Source organism: Rana temporaria, chromosome 8 (genome assembly GCF_905171775.1).
Source record: "Rana temporaria chromosome 8, aRanTem1.1, whole genome shotgun sequence".
In the NCBI taxonomy this organism is placed as follows: Eukaryota; Metazoa; Chordata; class Amphibia; order Anura; family Ranidae; genus Rana; species Rana temporaria.
In genome coordinates, this window is record NC_053496.1 from 177,601,056 (window position 1) to 177,624,708 (window position 23,653).

Consider the following 23,653-nt stretch of genomic DNA (forward strand, 5'->3'; position numbering starts at 1 on the left):
ACTCGCTCCCGCGGGATTAGGCGTTCCTATGCAGTGGCGCAATGTCATCTGGGACTTAGCCCAGATGATTGACTTGCGTGATAAAAACTTCCCCCCGGCGAATAAGGCGCGTCAAGAGTTCCGAAAATAGCCGAACTGGGAGTAGGCTCTATACGGCGCCTGCGCAGTCAGCTCTACGCGGCTCCTAGTCTGTTGGCTATTTTCAGGAACCTTGTGACGCGCCTTATACACGGGGGGAAGTTCTTATCAAGCACGTCAATCACCTGGGCTAAGTCCCAGATGACATTGCGCCGCTGGGAGCGAGTACCCGGAAGCCGGGTGGAAAAGAACAATAAGACGGTATGTACAGCGAAAAAAAAAAAACAGCATACTGTACATGTCGGAAGTATGCGGAATGTAATGGTATATACATGTTTTTAGGGTAAACCTCCGCTTTAAAATCACAACTAAAAGGAAAGCTTTACATGTCTCATAAAAATGATATAAAATAATTTTGGGTACAGTGTTGTATGACCGAGTAATTGTCAGTCAAATATCACTGTGCTGGAAACTAAAGAATGGCGTATACAGGAAAGGGGGTATAAAATGACGGTCTTCAAGTGGTTAACAAACAATAAAAACTAAGATAGAATCTAAATCAAAACATTTATAATTGAAGATAATAAACCATAAAGTGTATTTATTATTTGTTGGACCAATGAGAAGCCGGCTTCTTCAGTAAAACATAAAAAGAGCAATAATGTACAGAAACCGACATCAACCAATAAGAAGTGTTGTCCATGTATTGTCATATCTGGCCATGTATTAGCACATCAGTCTGTGTAAGTGCGGGACCGAGTCATCTCTATATGTTTAGAGGATCATATTACTAGAATCCAATCCCTGCAGACTCAGATCTATCAAACCGAACCTGAAAAACATTCAACATATTCCGCCCCTCCCCCAACACACCACTGTTATCATGAGAAAGATCGTTAGCTCGTGTGAGTTCTCTGGTGATACACAAGGCTTCCTTTCGTCATGAAAGATTTCCCGCACTCTGAACATGAATACGGATGCTCACACGTGTGAATTCTCTGGTGTTTAATAAGGCTGCCTTTCTCAATGAATGATCTCCCGCACTCTGAGCATGAATAAGGACGCTCACCCGTGTGACGTCTCTGGTGATACACAAGGCCTCCTTTCGATGTGAAAGATTTCCCGCACTCTGAACACGAATAAGGACGCTCACTTGTGTGAATTCTCTGGTGTTCCACAAAGTTTCCTTTCTGTGTGAAAGATTTCCCGCACTCTGAACATGAATAGGGACGCTCACCCGTGTGAGTCTTCTGGTGTTCATCGAATGAAAATTTCCATTTAAAACATTTCCCACACTCCGGACACAAATAAGGACGCTCACCCGTGTGATCTCTCTGGTGCACGAGAAGTTTATCTTTTCTAATGAAACCTTTCCCGCACTCTGAGCATGAATAGGGACGCTCACCCGTGTGAAGCTTCTGGTGTCTAATAAGATTTCTTTTATTAGCTAAACCTTTCCCGCACTCTGAGCATGAATAGGGAAACTCACCCGTGTGACATGTCTGGTGTGCAATAAGATTTCTTTTGTCAGAGAAACATTTCCCGCACTCTGAACATGAATAAGAGCCCTCTCCTGTGTGAATTCTTTGGTGTCTAAGAAGAATTTTTTTCTCAGTGAAACATTTCCCGCACTCTGAACATGGAAAGGGACGTTCACCCGTGTGCATTCTAAGATGTTGAAGTAGTTCATCTTTCCGAAAGAAACATTTCCCACACTCTGAACATGAATGGGGGCGCTCCCCTGTGTGAAGCTTCTGGTGTCTACTAAGATTGTTTTTATGAGTGAAACATTTCCCACACTCTGAACATGAATAGGGACGTTCACCCGTGTGAATCTTCTGGTGTCTATCAAGACAATTTTTCTCAGTGAAACCTTTCCCACACTCTGAACATGAAAAGGGATGCTCACCTGTGTGAATTGTCTGATGTTTAACAAGGTCTCTTTTTACAATGAAACATTTCCCGCACTCTGAACATGAATAGGGACGCTCACCCGTGTGAATCATCTGGTGTCTATCAAGACAATTTTTCTCAGTGAAACCTTTCCCACACTCTGAACATGAAAAGGGACGCTCACCTGTGTGAATTGTCTGATGTTTAAGAAGGCTTCTTTCTTCAATGAAACATTTCCCGCACTCTGAACAAGCAAATGGGCGCTCACCTGTGTGAATTGTCTGATGTTTAAGAAGGTTTCTTTTTTCAATGAAACATTTCCCGCACTCTGAACATGAAAAGGGGCGCTCACCTGTGTGAATTTTCTGATGTTCAATAAGGACTCTTTTCATAATAAAACATTTTCCGCACTCCGAACAAGCAAACAGGCGCTCACCAGTGTGGATTTTCTGATGATCAAGAAAGTGATCTTTCTGAATAAAACATTTCCCACACTCTGAACATGAATAGGGACGCTCACCAGTGTGTATTCTCTGATGTTTAAGAAGGTGATTATTCTGAATAAAACATTTCCCGCACTCTGAACATGAATAGGGACGCACACCTGTGTGAATTCTCTGATGTATAACAAGGTTTCCTTTCAGAGTGAAACCTTTCCCGCACTCTGAACATGAAAAGGGATGCTCACCTGTGTGACTGTACTGGTGTGCAAGAAATTTATGTTTGCTAGTGAAACACTTCCCACACTCTGAACATGAATAGGGACGATCAGCAGTGTGACATTTCTTGTGTTTAAGAAGGTCTCTCTTATTTGTGAAAAGTTTTCCACACACTGAACATGACAATGACCTCTCTTCTGTGTGATCTCCTTCCTGCCCTGAAGAAGATTCCTCGGGAATAGACCGATCTATTAAAGTATTTCTACTGTGAGATCTTAGAGTCCTGGTATGTGATTTATCAGAAGATTCCTCAGACGTATTCCGGACATTATGGTCATCTGCTGAGAAACAATTTTACAATAAATGTTAGAAGAATTGTTGGAATCTTGTATTCAATATCCCTTTACAGTGCGGTCCCCTTTATATCACAGTGCCCCTTTACATTACAGTGCCACCCCCCCACAATCACAGCCCCCCCATAACTGTGCCCCTTTACATTACAGTGCCCCCCCGCAATCACAGCCCCCTGTCACTGTGCCCCTTTACATTACAGTGCCCCCCCCCTTGCAATCACAGCCCCCCATTACAGTGCCCCTTGCAGTCATGGTCCCCCCATCGCTGCCTCTTTAAATCTCTCCCTCCCCTGCACAGTCCTACCTTCAGCAGGGCAGACGCAGTTATCATCCCGTGTGTCCTCTGCCGGGTCTCCCGCTCCACCGACGAAGTCATCCAATCAGCAGGGCCGGGGGTGGGAGGAGCTGCAGATCTGGATGCTTGGTAACATGAAAAGACTCCCACTCTCTTTCCAGATCTCCTGCCCCCTTCCCTCCCGATTAAATGATATAGTCGGTGAGGTGAGAGGCCCGGAAGAGGGCACACAGGCTATGGCCCCTTTCACACGGACGGATAGAATAGTGCTTTTAGCTGCGGATTCTACTGCAGCTAAAAGCACACAATGCGTCCAGGAACGATTTGGCACAGCTATCTACACATAACCGCAGGTAATCGCAGTGAATTGTGTCAGCTGCGTTTGGTATGAATCATGAGGGGGAACTCCACGCAAAATTTTTAATAAAAAAACGGCATGGGTTTCCCTCAAAGAGCATACCAGGCCCTTAGGTCTGCTATGGATTTTAACGGGAACCCCTATGCCGAAAAACGGCACGGGGGTTCCCCCAAAATCCATACCAGACCCTTATCCGAGCACGCAGCCCGGTCAGTCAGGAAAGGGGGTGGGGACGAGCGAGCGCCCCCCCCCTTCTGAACCGTACCAGGCCGCATGTCCTCAACATGGGGGGTGGGTGCTTTGGGGCAGGGGGCGCTTTGTGCCCCCCCCCCACCCCAAAGCACCTTGTCCCCATGTTGATATTGGTTAATATGGTAAATATAATTGGCTTCTTCTGGTGAGGACTAGAGTTGATGCTTTCAAATGGTTTTCAATACCCACACACATTGATGTTTTTACTATCAACAGTTAGGGTTCTCAGTTTTTCCTGTACAGAATGATGTGATATTCTTCATTTTGTATGTGAGCAGAATATATTGTGTGTAATTAAATAGAAAAAACAAACCTCTGTATACGGAAGGGGTGCTTTGTTTTTAGAGCTCTGTGGATGAGGAATAATCTGATTCCAGATGAATTATTGGATGTTCTTATTACAAATACTGTATCAGTGTTGGCTCGCCCATAGGGGGAGCAGGGTCTCCGTCCATCCAAAGCTACTCATCATAAAAAAAATTAAATACTGGCCCTTTAAGTGTGTGTGGAATTCCGGACACACAGGTGTATTTGAAGCATGACTTGCTGCAATCACTGAAAAAATTAATAATAATAGCCCTTTGCAGGGCGCCGGACACACAGCTGCTATGGGAAGCATGATGTGTTTGCAATCACGTGATTGCAAATAAGAAGCTCTATTGGCTTTCTTTAGAAAGTCCTCGGGGCGCTGAACTCTGCGCCCTGAACACTCCTTCTATAGCATTGTTCCCTGCTGTGATGTGTGATTTGCGGGTCCTGTGCCTTCACTTTCTCGGACTAATACCGGCCATCTGAATGTGGATGACAGGCGACTTGCTGTGAGTACGAGGGGGGAGAGAGGTGATATCTAATTGTAAAGGAGGACTCTGATGGGGACATCTAATGTAAAGGAGGACTCTAATCTGATGGTGACATCTAATCTAAAGGGGGGTTCTGATGGTGGCATCTAATGTAAAGGAGGACACAGATGGGGACATCTGATGTAAGAGGGACTCTGATGGGGACATTTGATGTAAAGGGGAACTCTGATGGGGAGATTTGATGTAAAGGGGGACTCTGATGGGGACATCTAATGTAAAGGGGGACTCTGATGAAGAAACCTGATGAATAGTGTATAGGGGGATACTGATGGGGACACCTGATGTAAAGGAGGGCACATGCTGTAAAGGAGGACTCTGATTGGGACATCTGATGTAAAGTAGGACTCAGATGGGGACACCTGTTGTAAAGGAGGACTCTGATGAGGACATCTGATGTAGAAGGGGCAAATGCTGTAAAGGGGGACTTTTATTGGGACACCTGGCTCTGATGAGGACACCTTATGTTAAGCGGTTTTATTTTATTTTACTTGTGATTGGCCTACTGTGACGGGCACAGTAAGGCTGCAATTGTTGGGCACAGTGAGGCTACATATGACAGGTACAGTGAAGCTACATATGACAGGTACAGTGAAGCTGTATATGATGGGCACAGTGAGGCTGCAATTGATGGGCACAGTGAAGCTGCATATGACGGACACAGTGAGGCTGCATATGACGGGCACAGTGAGGCTGCATATGATGGGCACAGTAAGGCTGCAATTGATGGGCACAGTGAGGCTACATATGACAGGTACAGTAAAGCTGTATACGATGGGCACAGTGAGACTGCAATTGATGGGCACAGTGAAGCTGCATATGACGGACACAGTGAGGCTGCATATGACGGGCACAGTGAGGCTGCATATGATGGGCACAGTTGTTTCTAGCAGTAATGATACATAATCACCTGATAAATGGCTATTTACAGTCCTGCATTACTAAAAGATCAGGAAAGAACACGTTTAAACTGAAGAAAATGAGGCCGAGCTTTATATGGTTATTCTGTCTTCCTCCTGGGTGAATTCAGTAGACATAGACCTTTTCTCCTCTGATGTAACAATGTAAATACAAACTTTATACTCATAGGCCTCGTACACACAACCGAGAATCTCGTCGTAAAAGAAACATTGTTTTCCTCGACGAGTTTCTTGTCTGGCTTGTCGAGAATCTTGTCAAGCTTTCTTTGCATACGCACTGTCAAGACAAAATCTCGTCGTTCTCAAACGCGGTGACGTACAACACGTGCGATAGCACTATAAAGGGGAAGTTCGATTCCACTGGCACAACCCTTTGGGCTGTTTTTGCTAATCTCATGTTACTGCGTGTTAAGTAAAAGTTTGGTAAGAGACGATTTGCGCTTTTCAGTCTGTTACAGTGTGACGAATGTGCTATCTCCATTACGAATGCTACTTTTACTGAAGGTGCGCTCCCGTCTCATACCTTATTCTGAGAATGCGCGCGTTTCTAAGCATACACACGAATGTGTTTCTCGTAAACCAGGCCGACGAGAAACACGATGAGGAAATTGAGACTCCCGACGAGAAAATAGAGAACATGTTCTCTTTTTTTCTCGTCGAGATCCATGACAGTTTTCTCGACGAAAAACATACACACGACCGTTTTCCCCAGCAAAAAAGCTCTGCCACCAAGTTTCTTGATGGATTTTGTCGGGGAAAACGGTCGTGTGTACGAGGCCATAGAAGTATAATAATAATAATGGGAACTGGTTCTATATTTAGTGTTTTTTTACTTACTTGTGTCTATATGTAGAGAAGATTCCTCCTGTTTACTTTCCATAATCATCTCCCCCTCCTCCATAGACTGCTGATCTCCACTCACCAACCTCTCTTCTTCTTCTTTATCCTCAACTTTGATGTCATTCGGTTCTTTATCCTAAACCCCATAGGTAAAGGAAGAAACAAGAGATTACACAGAAGAATGTCCTCCATAGATTAGAATACATTTTGAGTTCTATTTGCTCAGCCCCACCTACCTGATGATGGTGAGGGATGGTGTGATCTTCCTGTGTGGAATCCCGGGAATACAGAGGACGGGGAGATCTCTCTGGTGGGTTCCCATTACTGGATCCATCTGTAGGAAACACACACACTGACTGAATACATTGTTTCTATGTGTTTATCAGGTGATGGGGGATCTAGGTGGATCCTCCGTACTGCTCTCTCCTTTACAATAATGTCTCCTCTTACCCGGTGATGTGAGGGGCGGCTGATTCTCCATATTGATGTCCTTGTAGAGATCCTTGTGTCCTTCTAAAGACATCTGTTGTCAAGCAGTGGGGTGGAGGCACTCTGATGTGTGGGAGACCCGGGAGAGGGCACACAGGCAAAGTGATACGGGAGCATAACAGTAGGTGAGTGGCGACCTTGGTCTGTGATAGTCTGGGCCGGACTGCGGTCATCGCTCACCTGCTGTGTGGACCAGCCATCAACAGACCACAGACTGGTACTGACCCGCAGCTTGGTGGATGGGGACCCCTAGTCTATAGTGTCTACATCTCATTTGTTGGGAACATGACATTATATTGAGGAATGGAGATGGACCTTTCATATGGTGTACAGTAACTCCTCCTCATTTATTAGGAACATGACATTATATTTAGGAATTGAGATGGACCTTTTATATGGTGTACTGTATTTCCTCCTCATTAATTGTGAACATTGGTTAATGTGGTAAATATAATTGCCTTCTTCTGGTGAGGACTAGAGTTGATTCTTTCAAATGGTTTTCAATACCCACAGTACATTGGGCGGTGGGGTAGGTACATTGATGATGTTTTTACTATCAGCAGTTAGGGGTTCTAATTTTTTCCTGTACAGAATGATGTGACATTCTCCATTTTGTATGTGAGCAGAATAGTTTGTTTGTAATTAAATAGAAAAAAACTAACTGTATACATAAGGGGTGCTTTGTTTTTAGAGCTCTGTGGATAAGGAATAATCTGGTTTCAGATGACTAATGTAGCGCCCACTACCTTTTGGTAGGTGCTTTAATAGGGTTTTTATGTTTTCAGGTTCTAGTACAGGCAAATTTAGGCTGGCCCCAAATTTAGGCAGGCCTGTGCATTACTGCTAGGCCTGTTTGTTTTGATTTGAAACAAGGGAGTGTTTAGTATAGCAGTGGGTGTGGCCACCTGTGCTCTAGTTCTGAGACGCCTCCCCTGTCTCTGGGGAGAATGTACAGAGAAGGAGGCAGGGCCTGGCATTGGAGTGACAGGCAGCTTGTGTAGGAGCTCCAATCAATCCCCAACCAGGATTGGCAGGGGGCGGGCCTCCTACATAAGCTGAGGTAACATGCCACCCCCAGTGGCATGTTGTGAGAGGAAAGAGGATGAGCAGTAGTGTGTGTTGTGGAGGCCCCCTTCTGGGGCCTACCCAGTGCTGAGGAGAAAGTCCTGGTGAGGACCATCCCTCTTTAGCACCGCAGAGGAGGAAGGAGTAATGGAACTGCTGGACTGTGCCACTGAACCTCATTTCTTCTGTGGACCAAGGAACATGGAGAAGGGCAGTGGGAACACAACAGCAAATGGTGGAACCGGAGGAGAGTCAGGAAGCTTGTGAATATCTGCTGTTGCCCCTAGTAATGGAACGCAACAAGGGAGTGTCTTTGACGGGATGTTGAAAATTAAGCCAATCTTCATATGGTTATTCCGTCTTCCTCCTGGGTGAATTCAGTAGACATATGCGGCGAACACAAGACAATTTTTAATGGTCTAGAAAAAACAATGTTTTTTTTCAACCCGATTCTTGTTAAGCCTGCCTTGCTTACACAAGATCGTGAAAAAAAAATGCTCTAGCAAAGGGCGGTGATGTACAACGGCACTATAAAGGGGAAGTACTATTCGGATGGCACCACCCTTTGGGGCTGCTTTTGCTGATTTTGTGTTAGTAAAAGTTTGGTGAGAGACAATTCATGCTTTTCGGTCTGTTACAGCGAACGCTAGTTTTACCAGAACGAGCGCTCCCATCTCATAACTTGCTTTTGAGCATGCATGTCGTTAAAGCCTAGACACGACCATTTTTTACGACGTTAAAAACGACACAAAAATTTAGAGCATGTTCTTAATTTTTAATGCCCATTTTTAGCGTCCCGGAAAATGCTCTGATGCCTACACACGATCGTTTTTAATGACATAAAAAAAAAAAAATTTCACATCGTGAAAAATGGTTGTGTGTACACGGCATTAGACCTTTTCTCCTCTAATGTAACAATGTAAATACTCTTAAAGCCTCGTACACACGGTCAGACATCCAACAAACTTTCCCTTGGATTTTTGTCCGAAGTGATTTGTCCGGTCACACCCATAGCATACACACGCTTAGACTTTTCTGCAAACTTTTCTAAAAATTACCCAACATCACGTGGTTTTTCTGCTCTTTACCGTTTAACTTCTGCTATTGTTGGTTGATTTTAACATTGATTCTGAGCATGTGTATTTGCACTTTGTACAAAAGTCCGTTGGCTTGCTGTACACACGGTCAGACAAGGCACCATCGGACTTTTGTTGGCGAAAAGTTGGTCCGTTTGCAGACCCAACTTTTTGTTCCGATAAAACCTGAAAAAGTTGGTCCGATGGAGCGTACACACGGTCGGACAAATTTGAAAACTTGCAGATTTTGAAGTTGGCAAAAAGTGTGACCGTGTGTATGGGGCTTTAGACTCATACACACGATCCAACTTTATGACCATAATTGTCTGATGGACGTGTTGGTTCGGAAAATCTGACCGTCTGTATGCTCCATCAGACAATTATTGGCCGAATTAACGACAGCGAAAGTTGGCTCTTCATGCTCACCAATTGTTGGCCAATAAGTCTGTTACGTCGGTTTATCCGATCGTGTGTACGCAAGTTGGTCCAACTAAAATCTGATGTACAAACACGCTTGCGCAGAACCAATACTAAACATCAGCCAACAATAGCAGAAGTTGCCCAAAGGGTGGCGGTAAAGAGCAGAAAAAACACGTGGTTTGGTGAATGTTGGATGTAAAAGTTGGGCCGTGTGTATGCACACCAAGTTTGCGGCCAACGCCCTTTAGACAAAAATCCAAGGAAAAGTTGGTTGGAAGGTGGATCGTGTGTGAGGGAGGCTATAGAAGTAAAATAATAATGGAAACTGGTTCTATATTTAGTGTTTTATTTACTTACTTGTGTCCATATGTAGAGAAGATTCCTCCTGTTCACATTCCGTAATCATCTCCCCCTCCTCCATAGACTGCCGATCTCCACTCACCAACCTCTCTTCTTCTTCCTCTTTATCCTCAACTTTGATGTCTTTCAGTTCTTCGCCCTAAACCCCATAGGTGATAGAATACATTGGTAAAAAGAAACACGAGATTACACAGAAGAGTGTCCTCTCATAGATTAGAATACATTTTGAGTTATAGTTGCTCAGTACTGAAGGGAATTTCAGCTTATACGACCACAAGGGGGAGGGGATGGGAGGAGTTTACTAACCTTGTACGTGTTATAAGAAAGGTTGAGTTAATATTTTCTTAGCTGGTGTCATAAGACAAAAACTCGCATCATTATGTGGACTTCACTTTAATGCCCCGTACACACCATCACTTTATGTGATGAAAAAAAACAACGTTTTTAAAAACGTCACTTTAATTGACCGTGTGTGGGGGAAAACGTTGTTTTATGTCTTGTAAAAAACAACCCAAAAAAATTGAAGCATGCTTCAATTTTATGTGTCGTTTTTCAAAACGTTGTTTTTTACTTCACAGAAATTGACCGTGTGTAGCAAAAAACGTCGTTTAAAAAGACGTTTTTACACCCGCGCATGCCCAGAAGCTAGTTATGAAGCGAGCTTCAATGGAAAAACGTGGTGGAACGTAACCTCGCTTTGCTAGAACATTGTGAGAAAAACGATGGTGTGTAGGCAACTTCGTCTTTGAAAATTGAGGTTTCAAAAAGGTCATTTTTTACTTCACAGAAAATGTCGTTTTTTTTCATCACATAAAGTGATGGTGTGTATGCGGCATAAGGATATACTGTATTCTTGCTGTGTTAAAACAGGTGTTGGAGAAAGGTACTTAGCTTATCTAAAATAAACATGAGCTAGGGCAAAGTTCTATAGATTAGTTAAATATATGTAGCGGGCAGCTATTTTCTTTGCTGGCCCTGCTTTAAATTTAGGGGTTAGTCAGAGGATTAGCTACCTCTGAACTATTTTGTTTTCAAATTTGGACCTCTGTTCCAGCCGTGACTGTACTGCAGGTGACCACTATTGTGTGTCTGGGGTGTCAGTTCCACCCCAGGCCAAGGGTGGCAGCAGTCAGATCCAGGTGTGTTGGGTATTCTTTCTCAGTGGCCAGTCAGTGAGGGTTGATCGCCTCGCTGGTCATGCTGGGAGGAGTACTTAAGGGGCAGACATCACGGGTGCTGGGTCGTCGTCGTCCCTGTGTGTGGCCCTCCTGGACGGGGGTGCGTGTTCAGAGTTTCCTGGCTCCAGGACCACGTTGGTCTGGACTAGGGTTACCACCTGTCCGGGATTCACCCAGACAGTCCGGTTTTTAAATCCTCTGCCCGGGTTTCTGACTGCCTGTCACCCGGACACCAGCCACATGGGCACCCTCAAAAATTCTTATAACACCCCCATAAAAACATAATCAGAATTCAGGATCCATAACCTGTATCAGAATGTAACCTATCTTTAAATATATGTAACTATCTTGATGGAAACAGCCCTAATTACAAGGGACTTGTTTCTCTCTGTGGAGGGATACAGAACCTCCTGGCCGCATAACCGATGCTCTGCCTCTAGTCCCGGCTACTGGAGCCCTGCCAGGACTCTTCACTGTTTACAGAGAGAGCTGTGAGGGAGTTTGGGCGGGAAGAGGAAGGAGCTGCACGGTGTGTGAGGGGACAGAGAGGGGAGGAGAGAATCTAGCTGCACATTACCAAACTATTCATGTAAGTATTCCTCTCACAGTATGTTGTCAAGTGTATTTATGTCTGTTTGTGTGTATCGGAGTGCATGTATGTATCTCAGTGTGTTTGTGTATATATGTGTGTGTATCTGAGTGCATGTATGTATCTCAGTGTGTGTGTGTGTATATATATATGTGTGTGTATCTGAGTGCATGTATGTATCTCAGTGTGTGTATATATATATGTGTGTGTATCTGAGTGCATGTATGTATCTCAGTGTGTGTGTATATATGTGTGTGTATCTGAGTGCATGTATGTATCTCAGTGTGTGTGTATATATGTGTGTGTATCTGAGTGCATGTATGTATCTCAGTGTGTGTGTGTATATATATGTGTGTGTGTATCTGAGTGCATGTATGTATCTCAGTGTGTGTGTGTGTGTGTGTGTGTATCTGAGTGCATGTATGTATCTCAGTGTGTGTGTGTGTATATATGTGTGTGTATCTGAGTGCATGTATGTATCTCAGTGTGTGTGTATGTATATAATTGCGCACATGTACAGTATCTGAGTGTGTGTATGCATGTACCTGAGTGTGTATATAGGTATAGTATGTACTGTATGCATGTTTCTTAGTATATATATCTTAGTGTTTCTTTACAGCATGTGTATATGCATGTATCTGAGTATATATATATATATGTGCATGTACTGTATGTAATTGAGCATATGTATATATCTGAGTGTGTATGTATATATCTCAGTATCTGTATGTATTTTAGTGTGTTTGCATGTTATTAACTAAACATATTTCTATATCTGAGTATGTAATTTACTATATACAATATATATGAAATAGTGTGTTAATTGTTTTTAGGTTTATGTATATATGGGAAGAATTGTTAATTAAAGCGGAGCTCCACCCTAAAGTGGAACTTCCGCTTCTCGGATTCCTCTCCCCCTCCGGTGTCACATTTGGCACCTTAAGAGGGGAGGGGGGGGTGCAGATACCTGTCTAAGACAGGTACCTGCACCCACTTCTGGGAATACACACTGTGGGTAGACTGCGGGTAGTGCGTCACTTAAAAAGACAATTTTTCTGCAGGTAAAAAATGTGCAAATATTTTTTTTTTCTAAGAAATCTGTGAATAAAAGATACTGAGCTTTGTGGACGCACACACTGTCAAGGGGGTATTGGGGGGAGAGGGGGTGGATGCTGAACATGTTACATGTCATGCCCTAAATACGGGTGTAACATGTAACTTGTTCAGAAGGGTGAACTCAGCCATTCATTTTAGTGACCAGGGGGTAGTGAAACCAGTGCTAGGGGAAGAGGGCTGTGCTGGGACATAGAATTTGGTGGGGGAAGAGGGCTGTGCTGGAACATAGAATTTGGTGGGAGGAGAGGGCTGTGCTGGGAGATAGAATTTGGTGGGAGGAGAGGGCTGTGCTGGGAGATAGAATTTGGTGGGGGAAGAGGGCTGTGCTGGGAGATAGAATTTGGTGGGAGAAGGATTTGTGCTAGGAGGAGGAATTTGGGCTTAGAGGAAGGACTGGATGGAGAGGATTTGTGCTGGGGAGGGGGCATTTGTAGGGGAAGGGCTTGTTCTAGGAGGGGGATTTTGGGGGGGAAGGATTTGTCCTAAGGTTGATTTTGGGTGGGTGGGAAAATATTTGTGCTGGGGGGGACTGGGAGGGGGTTGTACTAGAAGGTAGAATGTGGGGGAGCTACAGCTGCTGATTAGCATTTTCTGACAGGGTCTAGTGCTGCTCTCAGAATCCAATAGGGAGATTCCTCCATCTACAGTACTTAATTTGCTTGGATCGAGTACATTTTTTTTTTGTTCAGCCCACTGGCTGAATAAAAAGTAACTGTGTATGGTCAGCTTAATACAGGGGTTGACAAATTTGCTTGGAATCTAGGAGCCAGCTAAAAAAGTTAGGAGCCAGAAAACACACCCCGTCCCGACGAGCTAGCGCGCAGAAGCGAACACATACGTGAGCAGCGCCCGCATATGTAAACGGTGTTCAAACGCAATTTTGAAGCGTGACATGTTGGGTATGAATTTACTTGGCGTAACATTATCTTTCATAATATTAAAAAAAATGGGGATAACTTTACTGTTGTCTTATTTTTTTAATTAAAAAAAGTGTAATGTTTTCCCAAAAAAGTGCGCTTGTAAGACCGCTGCGCAAATACGGCGTGACAGAAAGTATTGCAACGATCGCCATTTTATTCTCTAGGGTGTTAGGATAAAAAATATATATAATGTTTGGGGGTTCTAATTAGAGGGAAGAAGATGGCAGTGAAAAATGACATTAGAATTGCTGTTTAACTTGTAATGCTTAACTTGTAATACCAACGGCCACCACCAGATGGCGCCAGCTTACATCTGGTGGTAATAACTTGTAATACCAACGGCTCACCACCAGATGGCACCAGCTCACCTTCCAAGCCAAGTCGCCAGGACACTATTTCTAGTCGCCATGGCGACCTGGCGCCTGGGATTTGTCGATCCCTGGCTTAATAGACTCCTGCACTATTCACACTATTGTACATTACGTACTTCTGACCAAAGTGATCATTGTCTCCACAGTTGCTGGTTGCTAATCAGTCCCTGGCTTTTTTAATGACGGTCTTCTTTTAAGGTAGGCTCAGACAGAGTTAGCTGTCTGTTTATTTTCAGTGCACATAAAATTCATTGATTTTTTTTTTTTTTTGAAGAATTGTCCATCTCACTACCCCCCTGTCCACTCCCACTCCAAGGTCTTTAACAATCCTATCGTCTATAGTGTATACTAAAAACAAAATGCCGTGCGCCAGTAAAGTGTTCGGGTTTGGCTTGAAGAAAAGGTGGCAACCCTAGTCTGGACTCGTGTCTTGCTGAGCAGGCCCAGTATCCAGACTGGGTCTGCATTGCTAAAGTGGTCCTGCGCTATCCGTCCTAGAGGGAGGAAGCTGTCCAGACTAGGGTTGCCACCTTTACGTGGTAAAAGAACGAACAATAGGTTGAAGAGGTGAAATAGGGTATAGGCAGTGGAGTACCTGTCTGGAGAGCACCGAGCACGAGGCTGGTACACTCAGGGGAGGCCTGAACTTCATTGAAGGACCTATCTCTACTGAAAGGCTGAGCAGTGATTGCCCTTCATTTTCCTGATTTCACAAGTTACTACTTTGAGAAGAGATCTGGGTGCTTAATCCTAAAGTAAGAGGATTCTGGACCGAACGTATCTCCACCTTTGGGAAGGCCAGTGGCAGAGACTATACCAAGGTTCCGTGTGACACCCTGGCTTTTCGGACTAGTGAGAGAGGCCTATCCAAGGCCACACTACCCAATCTGGCTAGAGTGGTGACGAGAGTTTATGTCTGGAAGCAGGAGTGCTTCTTATCAAGTTCTACACCTGAATCCACTACCTATACCTTATTTCACCTCTTCAACCTATTGTTCGTTCTTTTACCACGTTCGGTAAATAAAGCAGAGAAAAAGGAACGCAACGTGTGGACATTGACTTTGTTTCAGCTCTTATCCAGTACCCTAGACGACAGAGAACGAAACAAATCAGCAGCTCCTTCGGGGGTAGTGCTACATATACATACATAAATAACCATGAATAGATTTCTATAGATAAAAGAACAATGTAAATGCATACATGCAGAAAGGGGAAGTAAGGTCCACCCTGCCCCCATCTCCAAATGTTATAACTACTTGTACAATTTAAAAAAAGGGGGCAGTCAGGGGACACAAAAAAGAAAAAAAAAACACGCAGCGACCAACAAAAAAAAAGGGAGAGTATACAGCACTAAATGTTATGTAATGCCGTGTTAAACACTGCACTACACTAACACTCTACACTGAGGCCTCGTACACACGACCGAGAAACTCGTCTTAAAAGAAACATCGTTTTCCTCGACGAGTTCCTTGTCAGGCTTGTCTAGAATCTTAACAAGCTTTCTTTGCGTACACACTGTCAAGACAAAATCTCGGCGCTCTCAAGCGTTCAACTAGTATAACGGCACTATAAAGGGGAAGTTCGATTCCACTGGCACAACCCTTGGGGCTGCTTTTGCTAATCTCATGTTACTGCGTGTTAAGTAAAAGTTTGGTAAGAGATGATTTACGCTTTTCATTCTGTTACAGTGTGACGAATGTGCTATCTCCATTACGAACGCTACTTTTACCGAAGGTGCGCTCCCGTCTCATACTTTATTATGAGCATGCGCGGTTTTCTGTGCATACACACGAACGTGTTTCTCGTCCTAAACCAGTCCGACGAGAAAGGAAAAAAGAGATAACCGCTCAGGAAAACCAGAGAGCCACTATCCTTAAATCCGAACCATGGGTGCAGGCAATGCAATGATAATGCAAGCTTGAGGAAAGAAAGGCTAGGACAGCCGCACTCCAAAAAAATCCTGGTTTATTAAAAATTGGTCACAAAACAACATGCCACGGCCAAAAATCAGAAAAAGCTGAAGTTTCGCACTATATCTCAGTGCTTATTCATAGCCCGACGAGAAACACGACGAGGAAATTGAGACTCCCGATGAGAAAAAAGAGAACTTGTTCTCTTTTTTTCTCGTCGAGTTCCACGACAGTTTTCTCGACGAAAAACATACACACGACCGTTTTCCTCGGCAAAAAAGCTCTGCCACCAAGTTTCTTGATGGATTTTGTCGAGGAAAACGGTCGTGTGTACGAGGCCTCAGAGTCACAATAAGTGGACACACTATACTGAGCTCTATATATCTCCACTCCAACAACACTACAAGAGCTGGCTATGGGAAGTTAGCTTTTATAGTGTGGGGTGGGACCATGAGTACGTGATTGGAGAAAGTAACCATCACTTTGTCCAATCAGAGGGCCCGACAGTGCTAATTGGCAAAGCTAACTGTCCAGTGGACAGTTGGATAAATGGCTCTATATTTAGGGTGTATCTGGTCTATAAACCAGAGGCTCTGTGTACATATTATAATACTCTATATGTATGTCTGTATAGGAGTATCTGTTGGAGGTAAAAGACATCACAGTGACTATGGAGGAAGTGGACAAACATGACGTGGGGGGTTACTGGGTGTAAATATAAAATAATCTGTATTACCTCCTCTGCTGCCGATTGCAAGGATATCCTTCTCTGCTTCCTGCAAACTGTCTTATCTCTAGGAACCTCCCATCTATAGTTGAAATTACTTCCTGTCTTCTATCAATTCCTGCCTTTGCGTTCCACAGATCAGCACCTTGTGGAGAGAAAAACAACTGCAGCCTGTGTTTTTAAATACTTTGAAAGCTGCTTCCTGGATTGTTCTTCAGTTTTGGTGCCTAACCATTTGCTATATACAGTAGCCGTTGGTTAAAAAAAACAAGACGGCGGGCTCCTGAAGGTTGAGGGCTGTATAAGAATGGCCTCTCCTTTGCACTGCTCATCTGTGCCCTCTAGAGTGTGCAGTTGCATGCTCCGTGATCACTAAAGACTCATCATGCCTCTTAAAAAGATACCCATCAGACATGGCAGATCAAAGAGCAGGGTACAAGACCAATTAAATTGGCCTGTCCCATGTGATCACTGTGACCAATCACAGCTATCATAAATGTGAACAAAAGCTGCATGTTGGTGCCACCATAAGCACAGTACAATGTCACCAGGGCAGCCAACCAATGTCCCTGATCACTACCAACTCCAGTACAGTATCACCATACCATTTCAACCAGCAACAGTGTCCATTATTGCTAGCCATCCCAGTACAAAATCACCAGGCAACAGTGTTCCTGATTGCTGCCACCCCATGACACTGTCACTACACTAGTGTAAGCCAATAACAGTGTTCCCGATCACCGCTACACAAGTCCTACTGTCAAAAGCTACATGTTGGTGCCACCATAAGCACAATACAGTTAAGTTTATTTTGCAAAGAAAATATACAAAAAACGAATTCTTCAACAGGGTACATTCCACTCTGTACTGCGACGCAGCGCATAAATACACTACATAACAATACAGTTCCAAGCATACAAATAAATTACATTCATTCATCCTGCGGTATGATGCCCGATGTGTTGCGCAGAGTAATATAACCCTGAGACATCACATCATGCAAGACGCTGCATTACCCTGAAATCAGTACTTCAACAACGTGTCATAAAATTTCCAGTCATTGTAGCGCTCACCCCCGAAGGAGCCGCTGATTAGTTTGGGATCGGCATATTAAGTTACCCTCTTGGCTTGGTCTAGTAGTGATACTTGTGAGTGTGAGTAAAGAGCAAGTGTCCAGACATCAAATACGTTTTCAATGCTCTATTCCAAGGTCCAACACGGCCAACATCAACATGGCACTAGGGTGACCACATTTCCAAACTACAATTCAGGGACACCCCCCCTTCCCAAAAATCACAGCACAGTGATTGGACACAAGAGGCGGAATTTATGACTTCTCCAACCACAATCAGGGGTCGGGGGTTGTGCTCCTCCAGGCATTCCCGGCCAGGACAAGTACTGTCAGTGAGTAAAGCGGTGATGTGGTGGACTTTTTTGGGGCATCAGATTGCCCCGGTGGTGGTGGCTGTGTCAGTTTCATTCCGGGACACTGTATTGTCCTGGAATGAAGGTGCCCGGGACAGACCTGCAAAATGCGGGAGTGTCCTGGGAAATCCGGGACACGTAGTCACCCTACATGGCACACAATAGAGAAAGGTTGATGAGCAGGGAGAGAACTTTAGTATCAGGCCCTTGGATATGAAAGAGAGCAAGCCTGCTCTCAGCAATAATCAAATCCCATTCGTCTCCACCCCAAATCAGGGTGGGTAAAGTGCCCCCGGACATGCGGTATTCACAGGCCTGGCAGCCGGAGCGCCACTTCCAAATCACTGGGAGGAAACATGCCTCTGCCACAGGCTTAGCCATTTAAGATACAAGGATTAGGGTGAGCGAATCCTCCCAGTCAATTCAAACGATGTCACCAATTGACAGTTTCAAGCATACCTGTCATGCAGTGTGGTGACTGGATCCCAGATGGTTCGTCTAAGCCTCCCGGACAACCTCTAGCTCTAGGTTCTCCCTGGGCCGATACCCATCGCACAGCTCCCGGCTTAGGATCCTCTCAATAGAAGGTTCTGGGACCCAGCAAGTCGCTGGGGCCCCTCTCAGTATTAGGACGAGGCTCCGCATGGTGCGCAACCTCAGTAAAGTAAGCCAGGGTGGCGGGGCCCATGGATGCGCGTACCCTGAAGGTGGATACCACACCTGGAACTCGGGGCCCCGCACAGAACAGGCAGAACAATGGCGGCTGCCCCAGATATACCCCCTCCCAGCATGCCTAACGAGGGAAACGCTCCTCTGATTGGCTGCTGGGAAAGGTGGTCTGCCAGGACCCCTCTAGCGCCAACTGTCGCCCAGGGGTGGTAACACACACCCCTGGAGCGCAGACTGACCTACAGGACAGTTCTGAGTTGGTAGCAGCCAAATTTAAACAAATTATGAATGGGAGTAAACTAATCCTCCCATTCTTACTAACTTTAGCGTAGTGCCCATACTGAAAGTAAGGGGGCGCTACATCATTATACTGTCAAAATAGCATTCAACTGGGCAATGGATGTGATGGGGGGGAGGGGAGGAGGTGGGGTGGGGGAGGGGAGGAGGTGGGGTAGGGGAGGGAAGAAAGAGTTCACAGGCCCGAAGCTTTATTGAACTGCCAGTGGATACAAACAGGTGGGGGAGGGGGGTGGAAGGGAAAATCTTTGGACGTCCTCTTCCTCCTTAAAGTCCATGAAGGAAAAGTCTCTCAGCAGTAGGGATGAGCCGAACATACCCGCGTTCGGTTCGCACCAGAACTTTCGAACGGACCGAACGTTCGCGCGAACATTTAGAACCCCATTGAAGTCTATGGGACTCGAACGTTTGAATTCAAAAGTGATCATTTTAAAGCCCAATATTCAAGTTATTGTTGGAAAACATCTTTGAGAACCTGGGTCTTGCCCCAGGGAACATGTATCAATGGAAAAAAAACGTTTAAAAACTGTATTTTTTTCTGGAGCAGTGATTTTAATGATTAATGCTTAAGGTGAAAAAAAAAATCAAAAATTCCTTTAAATATCGTACCTGCTGGGTGTCTATAGTAGTGGCACGTGTTTAGAAATGTCCCTGCACAACATGAGATTACTCTCAGAAAAAAGTATTTTAATACTGCTTGCGGCTTTAATGTAATGTTTGGAACCTGCGTTTATGGGCAAAAAAACAGCACACGTGCAGTAAGAGCAAATGCGTTTATGTGCAATTAAATAGCCCACGTGCAGTAACAGTTAATGCGTTTATGGGCAAAAAAAACAGCACACGTGCAGTAAGAGCTGCTGCGTTTATGGGCAAAAAAACAGCACACGTGCAGTAAGAGCGACTGCGTTTATGTGCAATTAAATAGCTCACGTGCAGTAACAGCAACTGCGTTTATGTGCAATTAAATAGCCCACGTGCAGTAACAGCAACTGCGTTTGTGTGCAAATAAATAGCACACGTGCAGTAACAGCTAATGCGTTTATGTGCAATTAAATAGCACACGTGCAGAAACAGCAACTGCGTGTATGTGCAATTAAATAGCACACGTCCACTAACACTGAGTACTATGTTTAGGTTTAAACTAAACACTATGCAGGCAATACAACACGTTAGAGCACTGCAGCTAGCACAATCTACTGCCTAACAATAGGAATAGCTGATCTTGCTAAGCTATACAGTGTATAAATATATATACAACGCTAGGATGTATATATATCCTCTACACACTGTAAATTTAACTAAACTGACTAGCCTGTCTGCTCTATCTATCTATCTATCTATCTATCTATCTATCTATCTATCTGGTAGAAAAGACACTGGGCTAGATTCAGAAAGATGCGCGCATTCTTTCTGCGGGTGTAACGTATCTCCGATACGTTATGCCGCTGTAACTTTGGGCGCAAGTTCTTTATTCAGAAAGAACTTGTGCCCTTAGTTACAGCAGTGTAACGTATGTGTGGCGGTGTAAGCCCGCCTAATTCAAATGGGGATGTTGGGGGCGTGTTTTATTAAAATTTTACTTGACCCCGCGTTTTTTACGTTTTTTTTGAACGGCGCACGTCCGTAAAATATCCCCCAAAAAAATATCGGCTATCACCTGTACGTTGATGGAATGCCACTGCTTACGATTGCAGTATATGTGCTCTGTGGCACGGGGGGGGCCGTAGTGCCACATGTGTGCAATCTATGGCCCCCACAGTGCGTGGGAATCCTGCAATTTGGTAGAAATCCGCCATTGCCTTATTCCGCAGATGCTCATGGGTGGGTTTGATGATGTGGTGGGACATGCGTCTGAGGATTGCAGTGACAACCTGGTGCACAAATCTGCTCATGGAGGATTGTGACATCCCAGACATGACTCCACTTGTACACTGAAAAGATCCACTTGAAAAGAAATGCAGTGTTGCCAGTACCTTGACCAGTGGCTGCACTGCATGTGAGCATTTTGTCTTGCTGCTGATGTCAGCATTCAGGGTTGTGGCTATTTCCAGGATGGCTTCAGGGCTGAATCTGAAAATGCGAAACACCTCCAATTCACCCATGCCAAAGACGTTCATGCGCGTGTGGTATATCCTCTCCCGTGCCCTCCTACGTGCTGGTGGACACAATAGTATTGCTATGACAATGACTGTCCCTGGCATGTTGGCATACAGATGTGTTGTCCAGCAAGTGTGGTTGCTCAGCTCGTTCGTAACGGTGCTGCTGTAGCTGCTCTCCAGCTGACCTGTGCACGTCTGTTGCTGAGTTACCCCTGCTTTATGAGGAGTAACTTTACGCCGGGCGTACAACTTACGCGCACCGCGCGTAGCCTGCGCCTGACACGCGTATGTTTGGGAATCTACATATCTTGCTCATTTGCATAGGAAATCAATGGGTGCCTCAGATGCGTTCGGCGTAAAAATGCGCCTACGATACGCCGGCGGAGGAAAGTAATGTCGGTCCGGAGCAGCCTATTTTCAGGCGTCTCTATTTCTGTGGGTACAGCGCATAGTTACGACGGCGCACATTTTGACTTACGCTGTGTATCTCGAGATACATCGGCGTAAGTCCTACCTGAATCTAGCCCAATGTTTCTGCAAAACTGGATGCCCCCTTCCAATATCAGTCCATCATTCACCACTGAGCTCTCCAGACCAGATCCCAAGAGAAATCCCTTCATTAGAAAGGATCCTTAGAAGAAGCCCCCCTAGCTCTGGACTAGCTGGGACCACGATGAACACCTGAAGAAGACCATCAGCTGAGCTGCTGATTTGCTTCATCCAGCCCACTACATTCTAGAATCCTTCAGAAGGCAAGGGGAAATAATCAAACCTGCAGCCGGCTTAACCCAGAATAGCCCAAAGCAATCACAAACTGCTCCACAGCCAAAAAGAACTACATTTCCTAATCATTCTAGCAACCTATTTAGGAGGGTGATAAACTCCTTAAAAGTCTGAAGGTACTCCTTGGATTTTGGGCTTCTCTATGTGGCTAAGCCCCTAAAAATTCAATATATAATCGGTTCAAACATTGAAAATGTCCCACATATGTGTAATTCCCATACTTGGGAGGAGTAGTAGAATGTATTTTTTGTAGCAGTTTTTTGTTGGAGCCATAAAGGAGCTATAATGTAAAACACATCACAAATCTCTATCTGCATATAAAACTACCCCTTTTGGACATACATAAGCAGGACCTGAAGTTACTTCTGAGTGACAATATATTAATGGCCCCTTTCCTGGACTTTTTGTCCTCCCTATGTCCATCTATTCAGCTGCCTTGATTATCAGTACATTGGCTCTTGTTGTTGATGTAAATACTGATAATATCTCTTCCATCACTCTCATTTTTATGATTTAACAGTCTCTCATACAATTCAAATAATGCATAAACTCCTGAAGAAGTCAAACTTTTGGTGAAACATGTCAAGATTGACACATCTATTGTTATTCCTTGTACACATGGCCGGATTTTCCGATGGAAAAAGTACGATGGGAACTTTTCATCAGATATTCCGAACGTGTGCATGATGCCCCATCTGAGTTTTTCCGTTGGAAATTACGACGGACTTAGATAGAGAACATGTTCTTAATCTATCTGTCGGAGTTCCAACTGAGTTTTGTATGGTCAAAAGTTCGGCCGTGTGTACTAGGAAGGTCTAGGAAGTTGTGAAGCTCTTCTCTCTCCTGGGCTCCCAGCTGCCGTCTGTGTTCACCTTCCACGCGGACACCGTCGCCTTCTGTGGGGCTGCCCACTCACCATGTGGATATGCCTGCACCCTGAGGACGCTACCACATCACGCTTCCATCTGAAATTACAATAGGGCTGGTGCAATGATTTTTGACACCCTAGGCAAAACCTTATTTTGCCACTATGGCACATTAAAGGCAGGAGGGAGCACTACGGTACATGGAAGACAGGAAGGAGCACTATGGTACATGATGGAAGGCAGGAATGAAGCATCACTATGGTACATGGAAGGCTGAAAGACTATGGCGCATGGAAGGCTGAAAGACTATGGCGCATGGAAAACTGGAAGACTATGGCGCGTGGAAGGCTATGGTGCATGGAAGGCTGTGGCGTGTGGAAGGCTATGGCGCGTGGAAGGATGGAAGTCTATGGCTCGTGGAAGGCAGGAAGTCTATGGCGCATGGAAGACTATGGCGTGTGAAAGGCTGGAAGTCTATGGCGCGTGGAAGGCTGAAAGTCTATGGCGCGTGGAAGGCTTGAAGTCTATGGCTCATGGAAGGCTGGAAGTCTATGGGTCGTAGAAGGCTGGAAGACTATGGCGTGTGGAAGGCTGGAAGACTATGGCATGTGGAAGGCTGGAAGACTATGGCGCGTAGAAGGCAGGAAGACTATGGCACGTGGAAGGCTGAAAAACGATGGTGCATGGAAGTCAGGAAGACTATGGCACATTTAGGGAAGAGAGAGAGGGGAGAGATCACTCACCCAGGCTGCATTGTCTTTGGAAGCACAGGCAGACATCAGGACAGT

The 23,653-nt window shown here is 44.8% G+C and overlaps 1 protein-coding gene across 6 annotated transcripts in view; it reads right to left on the reverse strand.

Moving 5' to 3' along the window:
* Window positions 1-657: 657 nt before the first annotated feature.
* LOC120910004 (zinc finger protein 260-like) overlaps window positions 658-23,653 on the reverse strand; it is a 28,954-nt gene continuing 5,958 nt past the window's right edge. Inside the window, exons 1-3 of one of the 6 annotated variants that reach the window (XM_040321831.1) lie at window positions 6,742-6,776; window positions 6,503-6,641; window positions 658-2,968 (exon numbers count right to left, since the gene is read on the reverse strand). In XM_040321831.1, the coding sequence (XP_040177765.1) occupies window positions 975-2,968; window positions 6,503-6,566 (2,058 nt within the window). In that variant the 5' untranslated portion in view covers window positions 6,567-6,641; window positions 6,742-6,776 and the 3' untranslated portion in view covers window positions 658-974. Of the gene's footprint in view, window positions 2,972-6,502; window positions 6,642-6,741; window positions 6,777-6,955; window positions 8,516-9,912; window positions 10,193-23,653 lie in introns of those variants that run through there. The other 5 variants (XM_040321828.1, XM_040321829.1, XM_040321832.1 and 2 more) reach the window with 5 other exon arrangements.